At 42.8% G+C, this 16,937-nt stretch overlaps 1 protein-coding gene across 3 annotated transcripts in view; it reads right to left on the bottom strand.

The window, feature by feature from the left end:
- DCLK1 (doublecortin like kinase 1) overlaps positions 1-16,937 on the bottom strand; it is a 349,290-nt gene that overhangs the window by 43,647 nt on the left and 288,706 nt on the right. For all 3 annotated transcript variants that reach the window (XM_039251867.1, XM_039251868.1, XM_039251869.1), the window contains 3 exons: positions 12,188-12,245; positions 11,583-11,702; positions 7,177-7,323 (listed from right to left, as the gene is read on the bottom strand). In XM_039251867.1, the coding sequence (XP_039107798.1) occupies positions 7,177-7,323; positions 11,583-11,702; positions 12,188-12,245 (325 nt within the window). The remainder of the gene's footprint in view (positions 1-7,176; positions 7,324-11,582; positions 11,703-12,187; positions 12,246-16,937) is intronic.

Genomic DNA, 16,937 nt, shown 5'->3' with positions numbered 1-16,937 from the left:
GAGGTAACGATACTAGAGGGGAAAAATAAAATACCTTTCAAAGTATTAATCTAGAGAGATCTGGGAAGACAGAAGATGAATGGAAACTCCAGGAAACCTGATTCTCATCCTCACAATAAAATAGTCATGAAACTATCTGAAAAGGAGTCCCATGCAGCTGCACTGAGATACACAAAACGTGCACATTCTGAATTCTCTTGACCACTGTACATACTAGGCTTTTGCTAAAACTGGGAACTCAATGTCATTGCCATTTTAAAAACTTGTATTACATTTTTGTCACACGAGTAATATCCAACATGTCACTGTAGGAAAATTAGAAAAGACAGATAATTATAGAGGGAAAGGAATTAAACTCACCCAGAATCTTGACACCTAGAAATAACCATTGTTAGCATTTGGGGGTAAGAACTTCCAGTCCCTTCTTTACTTCTCTTTCCTTCTCTTCTCCTTCCACTGGACAATATATCCTGAGTGAATGAGCCTGTATCTACATCACGATTTCCAGTGATCACTGGATAGTCCATTGTATGGAAGCACCATGATAATAACCCCACAACGACGACCATTGCTACTTAGTGAGCACACAGGATATGCCAGGCATCGTGTTGAGAAGTTCATGGTCACTATCCTATTGGATCTTCACAACAACCTCATAGGTAATCTAACTGATGTTCTGTGGTTGAGAAAATGGAGTATCAGAGACATTATGTAACTTGTCCAATGTTGCACAGCTAATAAACGTCAGAGCCACAACTTAAGCTCGGGTATGTCCAAGTCCAAGATTTTAACCAGTATGTCCTCCTCCCTTCTCATCACGCTATTAATTAACTAATTGGTGTCCTGAGGTAAGTTGTTTCCATATATATGTATACCTATTTTTTCATTCTAAAACCCACGGGGATGAATATCCATATGTATGTATATACATCTGATTTTTTTTCTTTAGGTTACATTTCCAGATGTAGAATTGCTTGGTCAGGGGATATACACACACAGTTGAAGGTTTCAGTTATTTATTACCAAATTACCTTTCAGAAAGCTTCTATGAAGTTACTCTTGCACCAACATGTATGAGATGTTTGGTAGCCTAATAACTTTGCCAACACTATATACTATTATTATTAATCTTTGCTAGTCCTATAAGGCCATGCCATTTTAAATGAGATGAGTGATACTATTTGTCTTTAATGACAGAAGGGTGAGTAGTGGAGCAGACAGACCCAGGCCAACCAAGGCAGCACACTATAATTTTACTTCCTGTCTTCTTCTTCCTTGTGCAATCACAGGTCTTTGGAAAAGGGCCCTGAGCAAAGGTAGTTAGCAAAGTAACTGGTGTAATTTGTACTAAATAATGTTTGGGGACAGTGTTGTTTTTCTTCTATCTTTTCCTTAATTTTTATCCAAATTCAGAGAGCAGATATTTTTTCTAAACACCTATAAAAAATGATATTTCAGTTCCTGTGTCGACATTTTCTATTTATTTATTTTTGAGGGGGGGGCAAGGGAGTGGCAGAGAGAGTGAGGGAGAGAGAGGGGGACAGAGGACCTGAAGCGGGCTGTGCACTGACAGCAGAGAGCCCGACTTAGGGCTCGAACTCAAGAACCATGAGATCATGAACTGAGCCAAAAGCAGAGTGAACTGCTTAACTGACTGAACCAGGGGCCCCTCTGCTTGGACATTTTCAATGACTATAAGCTACGTACATTAAAGGCTGTTTAATTTGCAAACAGGTGCAAGTTTTAAAAATTTTTTCTTATATCAACCTCAACTCTCTCACCAGTTCATGTCTTCTCTTTAGTTTGAGATCAGTGCTCTCAAATATAGCACAGGAAAGTTTTCCCATCTTCCATCTGGCAGCTTTTCATATATTTGACCAGAGCCACCATGCTCTACTTTCACCATCCCTGCTGTGGACTAAACTCCACACCCCTGATATGCTGTGATCTGATTCCTCACCCGAGTGGTACTTGGGATACGTAAGGCAGAGGGCTCTTGCTGGCAGCACTCTTTCAGTGAAGGGAGTCCAGGGGCACTTCTTTTCAGAAATCATATCACACTGAGGCTCACACTGAACTTACAGTCAATTAATTGCCTTTGACGTGGTCTGGCCAAGTTTTTCCATTACTGGTTTTCTGCAATGATCATTAAAACAACTATACCAAAACCACTTTAGTCCATTGGGATTTATGTTTCTCTCTTGTCAAATTTCATCTGACTGATTTTGGACCCTCATAGAGCCAAAGATACTTTTGGATCTCAGTTCTGTCATTTGCTGTAATATATCTTCATTTCACATCACTAATAATGCTGATTAGGGGACGGCTAGTGACAGAGTCCTTGAGAGGCCCCTGTCTCCCTTCGTCTGGGTCCCTCAACCATTAATCAACACTGCTGGTTTGAGATCTTATGACAGTGGACTGACTACAGATCTATTCAACTGTACTTTCGTCTATGACTTCTAGATGCACTCTATGTGTGTGTGGCACTTGCCTTGTGTCCCATGGACTTGTTTGGGGATTATGAGTTATGGGATTAAGGCAGAAGGAAACCCATCCATCTTGTGGGCTTGGGGCTGGATGAACTGGAAGCGAAGAGAAGCTGGACCACACCATCACTTGGTCATACCTGGTCATTCCTTGGAAGGAACAGGATATTTTATTGCTATGGATTCTTCACTAATCCATTTAGTGAAAATGAGGGTCATGCACTAGGCATGCCATTTGGATGGGCAGCTAGGAGCAGGTACAAACACCTGGACAGAGAGCTTCTAAAAGAAAATTTCTGACCAAGAGAGGCAGATTCTCTGAGACACTGCTTTCTCCCAGAGAGTACTGGGGAGTTTAGAAGGAAAAAGTTTCTTAACATAAACTTTTATACTTCAAGAAAATTACCGTTAATTTCTGGAATAAATAAACAACGATGCAGGTTATATTTTTGCCAGTAAATACTTTAACTTTCCTAAGGAAGTGGCATTTGCATACACCTTTTAAAAAGACCCCCCCAGCTACTTGGAAGAAACTCAGGCTGCAACTGAGGACTTCTGCTGTCAAGGGTGCAAGCTTGCCATCTAGTGGTGGCTCCTGCAAACTGGAGGTAGTTGAGCTCAGTAAGACCGTTTTCATGGTTTTGGGTGTTTTTAAAAAAACAACGAGTTCTTTTTAGTTATATATTTTCATCACATGCAAACACACATGCACGCACGCACACGGGTGCACGCACACACACACACACACACAGACACTGGTTCTGTGCATAAGTGCAGTTGGGGAGACACTGCACTTTCTCTCCCCATTCAGTGACGTTTAGACTGAGGCCCAGGTGCCTCATGTAATGAATGAGGAATGGCCTGGACCTGTCATGTTGGATCTGTCCTCTAGTCTGTGAAGAAGTGTAATTCATTCACTCATTCTTTCATCTCATTCACCCTCTCATCCCACTGATCACTCATCAGTATGGTCATTAAGCTCCAGGCCTGACAAAGAAAAAGAACCACAGAGCTCAATGGCATGATTAACTTGTGGCAACAAAAACCAAAGCAAAATGAAACAAAAACTTAGTAACGATACAATAATAAAATTATAGGAGGTATTTATATTGGATCAATTCCCAGTTTTCACCCCAAATGTGGCTGGAAACATCACTGTAAATCAAATCGTGTTTTCTCATTAAAAGTCTTTGATCTGATCAATACTTACACTTGAATAGATCAATATAGGTTCTTAAGGCTCAGCTACATTTTTATAGAGTTCTATAGGAATTAAAAATAAAAAAATTTGAAAGTTCTCTCTCTCTCTCTCTATATATAATACTACATAAAATGAAATCTACAGCTGAATTAGGCATTTAAAAAGAATATTTTGGGGCACCTGGATGGCTCAGTCGGTTAAGTGTCTGACTTCGGCTCAAGTCATGCTCTTGTGGTTCACGGGTTCGGGCCCCACGGCGGGCTCTGTGCGGACAGCTCAGAGTCTGAAGCCTGCTTCGGATTCTGTGTCTCCCTCTCTCTCTGCCCCTCCCCTGCTTGTACTCTGTCTGTCTCTCTCAAAAATAAATAAAACATTAAAAAAATTTTAAGTAATATTTTGCTATTTATAACAGCCATTAAACACTTAACTAGCGAAAACTTGTTAGCAGTCCAACAATTTAGGCTTTTTTGTGGTCTCTTAATAAAAGAGTAATGCAGGGGCGCCTGGGTGGCTCAGTCAGTTAAACATCCGACTTCAGCTCAGGTCATGATCTCGCAGTTTGTGAGTTCCAGCCCCACGTCAGGCTCTGTGGTGACAGCTCAGAACCTGGAGCCTGCTTCGGATTCTGTTTCTCCCTTTCTCTCTGCCCCTCCCCAAGCTCATGCCCTGTCTCTCTCTGTCTCTCAGTAATAAATTAATGTAAAACAAAAAATTAAAAAAAAGAGTAATGCAAAGAGTGTGGTGAGGTCTTTTTATGTATTTGGTGAATTTATTTATTTGGTAGTAAGAAAATAGATTCAAAATCTTTACATTAAATTTGTCATAGCATTTTTCAAATAGTCTATAGCTCTAAATTTGCCAGGAGACAGCAAATCCAGGCATGGGTAAGTAGTAAAATTTTTAAAACAATGTCAAAAAGATGCAAGATGATTTTTACAACATACGATTTATTGTGAAGCGGTTTTATTCTTAGGAATAAGTTGATTTTTATTACAAATAAATGGAGAATAAAAATGAAGGAAGTTAATGTTATCGGTTTATCTTCATAAAATCCCCTTAAAGGAGGCTCAAAGGAGTTAAGAAACTTGTTCAAGGTCATAGGACTAGGCAGTGGAATTCTGAGTAAAGCACTTGGTTTTGAACTTTGGTCCATCTGACTATAAATCCTCAGTATGGGACTGTGCCTCCCATGATGATTCTCTCTTATTTCCACAAAAAGGTCAACAGAATGTGAAATTAACATAAGTCTCAAGTTCAATTAGTGATGTCATCCTAATTTCGTTAAACTTATTTTATTTTTCTACCTATTTTATACTATAATAGATTTACCCCTGCAAACCTACTAACCTTTACTACTCTCTTAGAGTAAGAAATTCCTACACTGGAGAATATATATTATATAATATATATATTAACCCTATATTGCAAATGACTTCAATGGAATGTATTTCACATTCTTATATTGGAAAAGAAAGGGAAAAAGGAGTGAACTTTTTTCTTTTTGGGTAATTTAAAAAGTAGAACATGAGAATGATCACAGTACTTTCAAAGCGTCCTCCAAATTGTAAGTTTAGAGAAAGAACACTGCTAAGGAATCATTTACGGCATTTACAGAAATAGACAGTGCTCTGGTGAGAAGGAAGTGAACAATGTTGTACAAAACCAAACTGCAAAGGTGAGGAAGGGAAACCAAACTTTACTTTTCAATCACTGCATTTTGGGGATTTAGAGAAGTTTTGAAACAAAGGCTCAGTTGTGAGTCTGTTCCCACGAGACCATCCTACATAATCCAGGACACAGGAATAATGGATGCAGACAAGAGAAAATGTCTGGCTTACGGAGGCAGCTATGCAGAAGAGAATGTTCAGGCTACTGTGGAGATGTGGAATTTGAGGTGCAATTAAGTCAGAACTCTGTTGTTTGACCTCAGCTGCCTTTGTTAGCCAGCAGCTACGAGCTTACGAACATAATTGCGATTAACTATCTGCTCCTGTATTTATTTCCTGAATGCCGATTTATCCTACTTGCATGTCAACTCGACGAAGGCCCGTCTGTCTGTCCCCTGGCATAGTGCCTGGCACAGAGCAAGCACACAGTGAATCTCCCTAATTCACAGCTTCATGTGGTCTAGTGGTTACAAGCTTGGGCTCTGGAGTGGGACAGAGCTAGGTTGAGATCTTAATTCTTCCACGCGGGAGTTATAATGGCTCTGGGCAGGCCTTTGTACTTCCAGGGACTGTTTCCTTACCTGTGAAATGGGACAGTAACAGAACCGACCCCATATGGCTGTTGTGAGGATTAAATGGCAGAGTGGGTAAAAGCGCAGGGCAAGCACACGGGTCGGTTTCCATTACAACAGATGCCTTCAGCCCTTACAGTGCAGTGGGGGTTGGGCTGCTCATCTGCTTCTAGACTTGAATGCTCATTCGGGTCATGTGGGGGAGCTTGTTTCAATGAAGATCTGTACCCTGTCACCAGTCACCAGATTCTGATTTGCTAGGGCTGCAGGGAGGTTCAGAAATTTGCATTTTTAATAGGCATCTGGGAGTAGTTCAGATGCAAGGAATCTTTGGACCACCCTTGAAGAAACAGTGTTTCAGAAAGAGAATCCTCAGTTCCCAGATTTCTGAAGAGATGGACAAACTAACAGTAATACATAATACATGTCTCTTGGGCCCGGATAATGAACGTAAAAGAAGAATTAGGATCTTGGGAGGGAGGAGAGAAAATGAATAGATTTCATTAAAATTCCAGCCTGGAGAGCCAGCAAAATTTATGTTACTCTCATGTTCACCAGTGATGGCACCTCAACACCCAGTCTCTGTCTCCTCAATTCCTTCTAACACTGTCCCCTTAATGCCTGGACTAGGAGAGGAACATCATTTGCTTGCATAAAGAACTCCTGGTGTTTCCTCAAGAGATGCTGAGTTCATGAGAAGCAAAACAGATAGTCATAAAGGGGAGTAAAGATGTCTCTGATTTTAAAAAATCAGTCCCCGTTATGATTATTTTGATGCCGAAGGCCTGGTGTCTTTAAAACTCATGCCTTATTGTCTTAGCTTTCAGATCATATTATTGAAATGTAAATTTGAGAGACTATGGGCTTCCTTTTACCCCCTCCAAGTAAACACTTTTCACATCAAAGTGCTATGGATAAATGATATACACATAAATGCTCCTTATGATTATCTTGGCTTAGCCCAAGGTATTAACCACAGTCCTAGACTTCCCGAGTTTTATTTCCCCAACCGTGTCACAGGTTTCTATTTGCTATTGATTAGTCTAGTACTCCTAATGGTACATTAACCCTTGTAGACAAACTTAAAAGGCTAATTTCTAGCTAGTTCCTTAAGTCCAGCTGGAACTTAGACTTTAAGTTAGATTTCTTTTCAAAAAAGGAAGAAAACAGGAATGGAAAAAAGAGAGATTCACATTCACTTATGAGTGCTTGGAACTCAAGATGCCTGAGGTTAGAATCCCGCTTACCAGGAGGTTCTCTGGCTTGATGTCCCGGTGGACGATGTTCAGGCTATGCAGGTATTTGATGGCGCTGGCCAGGTTGTACAGCATCCCACTGGCGTCTCGCTCAGTGTATTTGTTAGTGGAAGTAATGGCATCAAAGAGGTCTCCTCCCTGAGAACAGAACATTAACAGATGGTCCAATCGAGCCGCCTGGAGAGGGAACTGACATGCTAGGAAGGAGATGAAGAATACGTGCTGGGTCTCTGAGCTCCCTGAGCTTTCCCTGCCACTTCTCTCTCTCAGGGACTCTGTGGTGATTTCTGTCCCCGCTGGGAAAGCCAGTGGCATCTCCTCCAGGGCTCAAAGAAGCAGGGCAAGGACTCTGCCCTCGGACATGCAGTCATTACCGCAGCCCCAGCCCCGGAGGAGAGGGAGAGCCAGGCCTCCAGGGCAGAAGCCTTGTGACAGACACTTGGGTGCCCCGGTGGCATGTGCTACGTGCCTCATATCAAATACCAGCGCAAGTTCAAAGTCATAATTCTAAACCTCCCAAAACGAGAAGCAGGTAATACTGCAGACCACACCCATAACAAAATGTTCTGCTGGCTTGTGAAACTCACACACGCATGCGCGCACACGTGCACCCACACTCAATTCCCTTCACTCTCTAGATTTAGCTCTCTTGGCGTGGGCGTAGTGTTTTCTTTTTCAATAATGTGCTTCTTTGTAAGGAGCAGAGAAAAGGACCAGAAACTGTCATTCTAAAAATGAGAAAGAGAGGAGGAGGGAGGTGGATGAAGAAATTTCAAAGGAAGGTTTCTAGGACCATTATTCATCTGAACTTTTGTTTCCCTCGTTCCTTGCTAACTTATTGTTATTTGGAGAAACAACAGTTTTAGGCTCTAAATTTAGTTCTATTTGAAGCCCTTTCAGAAATTTGGGTCTGATTTACTCACAGCGTTTGCATCATTCTTGCACACGGTGCACCAAATAGCCGAGCACAGGAGCCAACTGTGTTCATCGATGCCTCGTGTGGTTAAGGGATCGCATTTGTGTTTCTAAATAGCAACCGCAGAACCTAGCACTTGCAGGCTGACAATTTTCGAAGGTCACACTCTGGCCTGACCTCTGCCCCCCCCCCCCCCCCCCCCCCCCCCCCCCCCCCCCCCCACTATACAGCCTCAACTCAGGGGGCTTCACCCACGCTCCATTCAGTTCCCAAACGAAACACCACGTACATTTGTGTCAACACGGACACGTTCTCTCGGCCTTCCGTTTCTTTCGAAGGCCAGGCTGTCAGACATGGGTTTACAGGCTGCTTCCGTGCCTCTCCAGGGGCGGGATCTCCACCGCGGTGGTGTGGACAGCACCCGCCGCAGTGGGACCTGTGCGTGGCTGTACACGCCGCCCCGCAAGGACTCCACGCTTCTCCGGTCATCCAGGGAGGCCCCGGGCATCGTGTCTCCCCCCTGCCTCGGCATCCTCAACAGCGCGGTCAGCCAGTGCTTCCTCTAAGGCCCGCTGCGCACACAGCCTCCCGGGCCACCCCGCTGCACCTTCTGGGTGAGGGTGCTTGTCGCATTAGCCCTTGGTTGTCCTGTGGCCTCACAACCTGAGCCGGAGGCTCGTTCAAAACGTCCGGCGAGCTGACGGCTGCCTCCCCACGGGGTACACTGCCTTTCCCTTCTCCCCCCGGGAAGTCAGCGTTTCTCTGCCCGGTGGCTCTCCATGCCCGGTGGCCCTCCATGCCCGGTGGCCGGCTTCATGCCAGCCTGTCCCAGCTCATCTCCTGCCACTAGCCGGCCTGGTTAGTCCACCTTCTGGTCCCGCTAGGAAGTTCTTCCCAGGTCATTAAAACATGTCCCGATCACCCTGCATTCCGAACCTGTCCTCCTTACAACCCCCTTCCTAGGGTGTCCCTTCTTTCTTTTCCTTTTCTTCTTTCTTTCTTTCTTTCTTTCTTTCTTTCTTTCTTTCTTTCTTTCTTTCTTTCTTTTCTTTCTTTTTCTTTCTTGCTTGCTTGCTTTCTTGCTTGCTTTCTTTTTTTGAGAGAAATGGAGAGGATGCATGCAAGAGGGGCAGAGAGAGGGGCAGAGAGAGGGGCAGAGAGAGAATTTTAAGCAGGCTCCATGCCCAGCTTGAAGCCAGACTCGGGGCTCCACCTTACAACCCTGGGATCATGACCTGAGCTGAAATCAAGAGTCGGAGGTTTAACCGACTGAGCCACCTAGCCACCCCCCCGCCTCCGCCCCCCGTCATGTCTCTTCTTGTCTTTGTCTTTCTAACTTTGCTAATCGATTAGCGCCCGGCTTCAGGGTCACCTACCCCCCACCGCCCCACAAGGTCTGCCTTCCTCTGAACACATACACAGTTTGCATGTGCTCACATCTGTAGGCAGAAGTCTAAAGGCCTGTTCTTGTTAATATGAAACTTCACTCATAATAACTGTTACTTTACTGTTTTCCAGAATACAAGCCTTGTTTATCCTATAGCTGCAGCCACTCTTCGGCACACCTGGACATTTAGGGTTTGAGAAGCATGGAGCTAACTACATTACTCGGGGGAAATGTTGTGGGAGCCTTGCAAGTCAAGCCTGGGGTTGGCCTTTATTTCCTGGGATGCTTCCAGACCTGGCCTCACAGCAATTCTGGGTCAGCCTAAATTTAAGGGTATGATCTGGTGGTGCGGTTGAGGAGTCCCGATGCTGGACAATGCAGACCCCCTCTGGCCTTGTTAGGCCATCTTGGTCCTCCAGAGGGAATTCGCAAAAGGCCAAGTGAAGTGAGGACCTCCCAGTGTTACTTAGCTATTATCACCTGACTAAGCAAATGAGTGACAATCAGCCCAGGCTTCCCCACAAAATGTGTTCCAAACTCTTAAGCCTTTGCCTCTTTCACTTCTCGGCTTCAAGTTTAAGTTAGTCTTCATTCTGCAAAAATGAGCCAGTATATGGGGGATAATCAATTTTTAACAGCACACACAAGGCCAGCAGGAATGGTTTAAATTTGTTGCTCTAAAAATTAAAGTCACTGTAAAAATATTATCCTTGGTGCTAGATAAAGTATATTTTACAATATTGGCAATTACCAAACTTTATTTGGTGATAAAGCACCAATATGAAAATCTTCTGAATAACTGAAATCGACCTTTCTTTTCTGAAAGAACAGTTTACCATTTTTGAATCTCCCTCAGCTTCCAATGTGACAATAACCGATGTCACTTCAAACAAGTCCCACCTCTCTGAAAGAAACAAATCCTCACAGGAAGTAGGAAAAAGTAGGCTTCATCTGTGGAGATAAATAACCACTAAGAAATCCCTAAGAAACATTGGGAGGTGCTCACTTCACCTGGCCTTTTGTGAATTCCCCAACAGATCTAAAATAAAGCAGCTCTGAATAACAGAAGTTTAAAGGCTCTTCGAATGAATATTTTTCTATATAGTCACAGCCTATAGTTTATTACATGCTGTCTTTGTCTTAACTCTTTACACAAGGAGACACCACATTCCATGGTGTTGATTTCCGCCGCCAGCTGGGCTGTGGGATTCCAAACAGGGCTGCCGGAGCCCGAGGCTCTCGCTGCTGGGTGCACACAGTTGATGCAGAGGGTGGTGTGACCCATTTATGACGTTTTACAACTGACGTAGAAATCAGTTACACCTTCTATTAGATTAACATAATAGAGAAAACCGTCACTCCATGAAAACTAAACATTAAACTTATAAAAACATTTAGTTACTGAAAATGTTAAATACGGAAGTAGGGGTAACAGGTGAGTCACCTTTCACTTAGATGCAGCAGTTATGAACATATGGCCATTTCTATATTCTATGGTAAATAGAACACAAACGTAATCTTATGTGACAGGACAAGGTTGTAACATTTACCAAAAGGCAGCAGAATGTTCACATTATTATTAAGACTGTGTTGTTTTTCTATTAGGTTGGTGACTAAAATTTAAAGCCTTTTTAAAATATAAGAATGGTTGGTACCTTTGGATGCAGTTCATGAAAAAATGAACAGTTTCTACTAAAAGGATAGCAACAATGAGCATATTGGTATCTACCTAATATTTTCTGTATATTACAAAGTGCATGGTAGAAGCCATCGCTTTTACTTTCACCATAACACTCCTGGTAAATGCAATTATTCTTCTCATGTTACATTTGAGGAAACTGAGGTACAGAGAGGTTTACCCAAGGTCAGAATGCTGTACAGGTCAAGGCTGGGACTTGAATTCTCTCAGTATGATTCTAGTGTTAATACTCTTCACCATTATGCCAATGCATAGAAATGAGAGACGGATGAATGAGATCAATGAGATCATTGATCAATGAGAATTGATGGAAAGGAATGAAGGAGAGAGCTCTATCTATCTTATAGAAAAGCATGGTGCCCCGCGGAAGTTTATTCTTTTTCTAAGCTACACACCTTTACTAATTCCATGACAAGATACAGTTCTGTTGGCACATCCATCTCTTCGATCAGAAGAACAATATTGGGATGCTTCACTCTTCTTAAAATAGATACCTCGTTCTGGATCATGTGCTCCTGTGCAAGGGAAAAGTTACCTTAATCAATATACACGTCAAAACATATGAGGAGCTAACTCAGATGAGTAAAGCTAAACTATTTGAGGTCACAGGAGATGCATTTTGGTAAAATATAATGAATATATCTTAGATTCTGATATTCAGATAGCCTCGAATCGCCAAAAGCTGTTGAAGGTCTTCAGATGATGCCTGTAATTTCAGAACCTATCAGGATAACTATAATTTGCATAGAGAAGGATGGAATGACACTTAGATCACAAAAGTAAATGAAGCAAGTAAACAATGATAAGAGAAATAACATACAATCCTTCCAATCAGCTTTTATTCCAAGAATATTTATAAAGTTATATTCCAATAAATATACATAATATTATTCCACCAAAATGCAACCCCTAGGGTGAACTTATGTTTATTTGGGAACTGATTTTTGCATTTCTACCCCCCAAAACAATATATTTTCATAATAATAAACCTTATACATACTTTGCCTCGACATTTGCTTTTCTTGATAATTTTCAGAGCATACTCCCTAGCAGTTGACCTGCAAAGAGAAAGAATTTGTAAAAAAAAAAAAAAAAAAAAAAAAAGAAAGAAAGAAAAGAAACTTAACTTCAAATCTATTGAGTCATTTTGTTAAGGATTCATTTCTTACCCCATAGATCTTGCATCAAATGGGTGTAAATGTTTTGTAAAAAACAAAACCAAAAAACCTGAAACCTCTTTTTTCCTTTTTTCAAAGAAATATGTAAACCTTAAGGGGTTGACCAAGGGTAAGGACAGCCAACATGATAGTAGAGAAATGTCTTGAGCTGTTAGTGTTACCATACTTGTAATAAAACCACCATCATTGCCATTGCCATGAGTAACTCGTCCCCCTGGGTTGCCCAGCCCTGCACTGCTCTGCCCTCTGAAGTCATGTTGTCGGCACCTAAAGTAGATGTGAGTTTCTGCCCTTCTTCTCAAACTCTCTTGAGGTTCTGTTTCCACGAAGTGTGGCTGTGACATTTTCTGAATGTCTCTCATAATCTCACTGAAATCTCTCAGTACACAGTTCCCACTCTTTAGACTTCAGTTCAGTGTGCAAGTCTATGGGTTCTGTTGGGGAACGCATGGATGATGTGTTCAAGGGGTACAGAAAGGGATATGACCATTATCTGAGCTTCATGTGTCTTCTGGGGCCTTTTCTGGCAGTGTCATGTCAGAGAAATAAGATAGAGGTGACAATTCAGTTAGATTCATCATCCAAAGCCACAAGGCAGCACTAAAATCAGGATTCTTGAGTTCTTGAGGACTCTGCTTCACACACAGCCCAGCCAACACTGCCCCCCTCCACCCCGCCATGATGGGTGTGGGAGGGAGGGTTTAGTCACATAGCTACCTTTAAATAGCTTCCTAACTGGCGTTAACATTTCTAAGATACTCTAGTGCCAAAAAAAAATGACCTCTCTATTGTCGAAGGACACAATGTATACTTAATAAGGCTAAGAAACCACTATTTTACAAGCATTCCCATTTCATGTCTGGTGGGAAACCACAACAGCTTGGCTCTTTCCCTACAGATAAAAGCTAACTTTAGGAATCCAAATGAAATACAGTGGGAGTCGGGCTGATTAAGGACAAAAATTTAAAATAGAGTTTTAAGACTTTCAGTATGGAGACACAAAGCGGGATCTCCTGGTTATGTGTTCAGAGCAGGAGTGATGTGCCGATAAATGAAGAGGCCAGATATTAGCAGTGTGTCTCAAGGGCATTTTAGACATCATTCATGTCATTTGTCACCGCTTCTCCCATTGTACTTCCAGGTCTCTGCATGGATAAATGAGAAAGTGAAGTTAAACATATACAAGGGGATTCCTCACATTACGGAAGGATCAAGGGATGCCTTTAGAGGCTTCCGAAGGGTTTGTTTGCAAATGTGAAAACCCTCAATCAAGAGGAAAATTAAAAGCTGAAGTGTTTCTGGACTCTGCTTTTCACAAATCACTAAAAATCTATAATAAAACAAATCTGCGCTTCGAATCCATGAGCAATTTCCTATCTGGTTTAAAATGTTTTATTCAATGACAGAGGAATCTGGACTCTCAGGCTGACCACTGTGATAAAAGCCGGCGGTCCCAGGGAGGACCAGGGAGCTGGGATGGAGGTCACGTTTCATTCTGTGCCTCCGTAAAGGGGCTGGATGACAGGACAGTGCTGGTGAGAAGAGAGGGAGGCTTTTTAGTCTTGTCATTCCCCGTGTTTGCCATTTGATCTTCTGTTTCTCTGGAATGATTAAGATTACAGGACTCGGGAAAGCGCTGGTGTAGGACAAGGAAGGCTGAATCCCCTCTACAGGAGAACAAGGAACAGCATCTCCAAGGAGCAAGTGGGTGTATCGGCTCCCAGGACACCAAGCAAATCAAGATACGTCCCGAGCCTAGGGCTGAAAGGAAAATGCCAGCAAGCCTGGGTTGCTGTGGCCCCAGGGCTTTACAAGGAAAAGGGACTTCATGAGTTCAGTACCCAGAGCCTTACATAACACGATTCAACACTTAGTTACATTTACCCACCAAAATTAATACTCCAAGTTTTCTTTCTTGATTCCTTGAGGACAGAACTATAAAGTCATAATAAAATCCTTAATTATTGGAAGTATATGTTTATAGGAAAGCAGCTGAGTCTGGAAAATTAGCCTGAAAACAGGTGTTAGTACTAAACGTATACTCTAAGAATAAAAATTTAACTGCTTGCTTTAAGTTGGTAAATGAAAACACTTGGCAAGAAACAATACCTTAAATAAAGTATTTGTCTTCCTGCACACCCTAACCGAGAGGACCGCTGTGCCCCTGTAATTACTCAGCAAGTGGTTACAAGCATGGTTCTTTGGGGGGTCCTGGGTGGCTCAGTCGGTTGGGCATCTGACTTTGGTTCAGGTCACGATCTCACGGTTGATGGGTTCGAGCCCCGCGTCAGGCTCTGTGCTGACAGCTCGGTGCCCAGAGCCTGCTTCAGATTCTGTGTCTCCCTCTCTCTCTGCCTCTCCCCTGCTTGCATTCTGTCTCTCAAAAATAAATAAAAAATAACACGCTTGGTTCTTTCGTAGCCACAGAGGTGAGCAAAACTTGGTCCCTGGCCCCAAGGACAGGAATCTACAGTGTGTTATAGTGAGGACACTAGACACAGGGATTGCTGGTGAAGCCACAGGCCATTTGCTTGTTTGTTCCTGAAATTACCTTCTTGACCTCACACAGAATCAGGGAGCTCGTAAATGTCACATGTCACAGCAAAGGCAGCAGCAGCAGCAGGACAGATTTTGTTTGCTTCCTCATATACGGGAACTCAATGTGTAAGGTCCCTTCCTGTTAACTTTGACCCAAGGTCAGAGACTGAACTATTAAGAGAGAAATTTCCAAATTTTACAAACTTCAACTAAAGCTAATTTTTTGTTTGTGCTAAAAAACAATGGTTTGGAGAAAAGCTGTCCCGTTTAGACTTTGTGACTCTCAACCCAATGCCAGCCTGCTCCCCGCCATTCTCTCCAAGGCAGCTGAGTGCTTAGTAATTGGGGTGTCTTGGACTAATGTGCTTTCTGTTGTTGCTGTTATGGGGGATTTGCTAGGTTTTCAGGGTATTAAAAAAGATTACGTGGAAAAGGAAAAAGAGCTTCCCGGGCATTCTCACCATAGCATTTGATGAATTTCACGGCAGTCTTTTGATTGTGGGTCATGTTCTCAAGTAGAGGGACTGGCATCTTGTCTCTCTCTGTAGACCCAGATGTGCCCACTGTAGACCTGAACTAGCAGAGGCTCCAAGCATGTTGGATTAGGTGCGGGGATTCCAGAGGGTGGTGGCAATTAGGAACCCCCAACAAAGAGGGGTTCGTCAACAGAGCCCTTTGTTTACCTCGTAATCATAATAAAGCCCATCTCAGCCACCTCCTACTGGGGTAATTGCGGAGAGTGGTGATGCACCAGAGGGTCTCATCTCACATCTCTGGAGTAGAGTTTGATCCTGAACTTGAGCGCAAGCCCCATGGCTATTAGCTGCCAAGCATCCTTGGAAAGAAAAGAATGAAGCATGCTGCCAGCTAGCTGGGAAGTAGCTAAGCTTCTCCATTCAGACTCATCCTCCAAATTGTACTTCAGAAGGAAATGTCTTCAAACTAAAGGTACAAGGTTTTGGAGGTTCTTGAGAATTCTGAAGACAGAATTTCTAGGTAGATACAACCCATTGTTGTGACACTGAAGCCTCAGCATGTTTGGATGGGTTTGAACCCACTTATACTCACTGCCGAAGACAATGGTTTCATTGTAGTTTCTCAGGTTTATAAGGGAAGGAGGGAGAGAGGGAGTCACGAGCAGCTAGAATTTTAATGCAATTCTAATGCCTGCCGTGCTAAAAAATGCAAGCATTGCAGGTAGACAGGAGGGCCAAAGGCCACCTGAGACACTGTCACTGCTCTTAACTGCACCACTTGTACCCTTGGCTTGTATGGTGACTAGTCCATGAAGAGCCAGGAAAGCCAAAGATGATGGGCCCCTCATTGAGAACCCACTACTCATGCTTTGACCGTTCTGCACTGCTTTTCAGCTTTCTGAGCTTCTTTGCGACCTCAAGTGCTCTATAAAACAGCTTAAGAACAGAACACATCTCAGTTCCCCAACTTCCTGTAGTGCGTCCTAGGCTCCAGGGCCACTGGAGAAACTGGGAAGTAGGCAGAGATCTAGGCGGGTCTGGCACTTACTACCAAAGGATATGCTGACTCGGGACCATGGAACAAAAAGCCTACAGAACACTGTTATCATATCCATTGTTGTAGGTACACCTTCCCTGTGACAGCATATTATTAACAGAGGAGGGACACACTTGCTTTTGTTAGCCTATATGTATCCTTCAAAATAAGGCAGAATGTACCTGCAAGCAATGTGTGCCATTCACAACATTCTTAGCTCACTTTTATTTTCTTGGACCTCTGGAAAATATTAAAAGAATGTTTCGTGACGCCTCAGGGGAGAGAGGGTACATGCCATATGTCGTCATTCAGCAGGAGCAGAATATTAACACTATTTGGAGCAATCTGGTGTTTAGACTGTGAAGGTTCATACGATGAGACCCAAGATGTGAACTCACGCACAATGAACACAAGCCAAACTAGAAAGAAAGAAAGAAAGAAAGAAAGAAAGAAAGAAAGAAAGAAAGAAAGAAAGAAAGGAAGGAAGGAAGGAAGGAAGGAAGGAAGGAAGGAAGGAAGGAA

The sequence above is a fragment of the Hyaena hyaena genome, unplaced genomic scaffold, assembly GCF_003009895.1.
Source record: "Hyaena hyaena isolate Hyena2069 unplaced genomic scaffold, ASM300989v1 scaffold_398, whole genome shotgun sequence".
Classification (NCBI taxonomy): Eukaryota; Metazoa; Chordata; class Mammalia; order Carnivora; family Hyaenidae; genus Hyaena; species Hyaena hyaena.
This window is presented reverse-complemented; position numbering and strand designations above follow the sequence as displayed.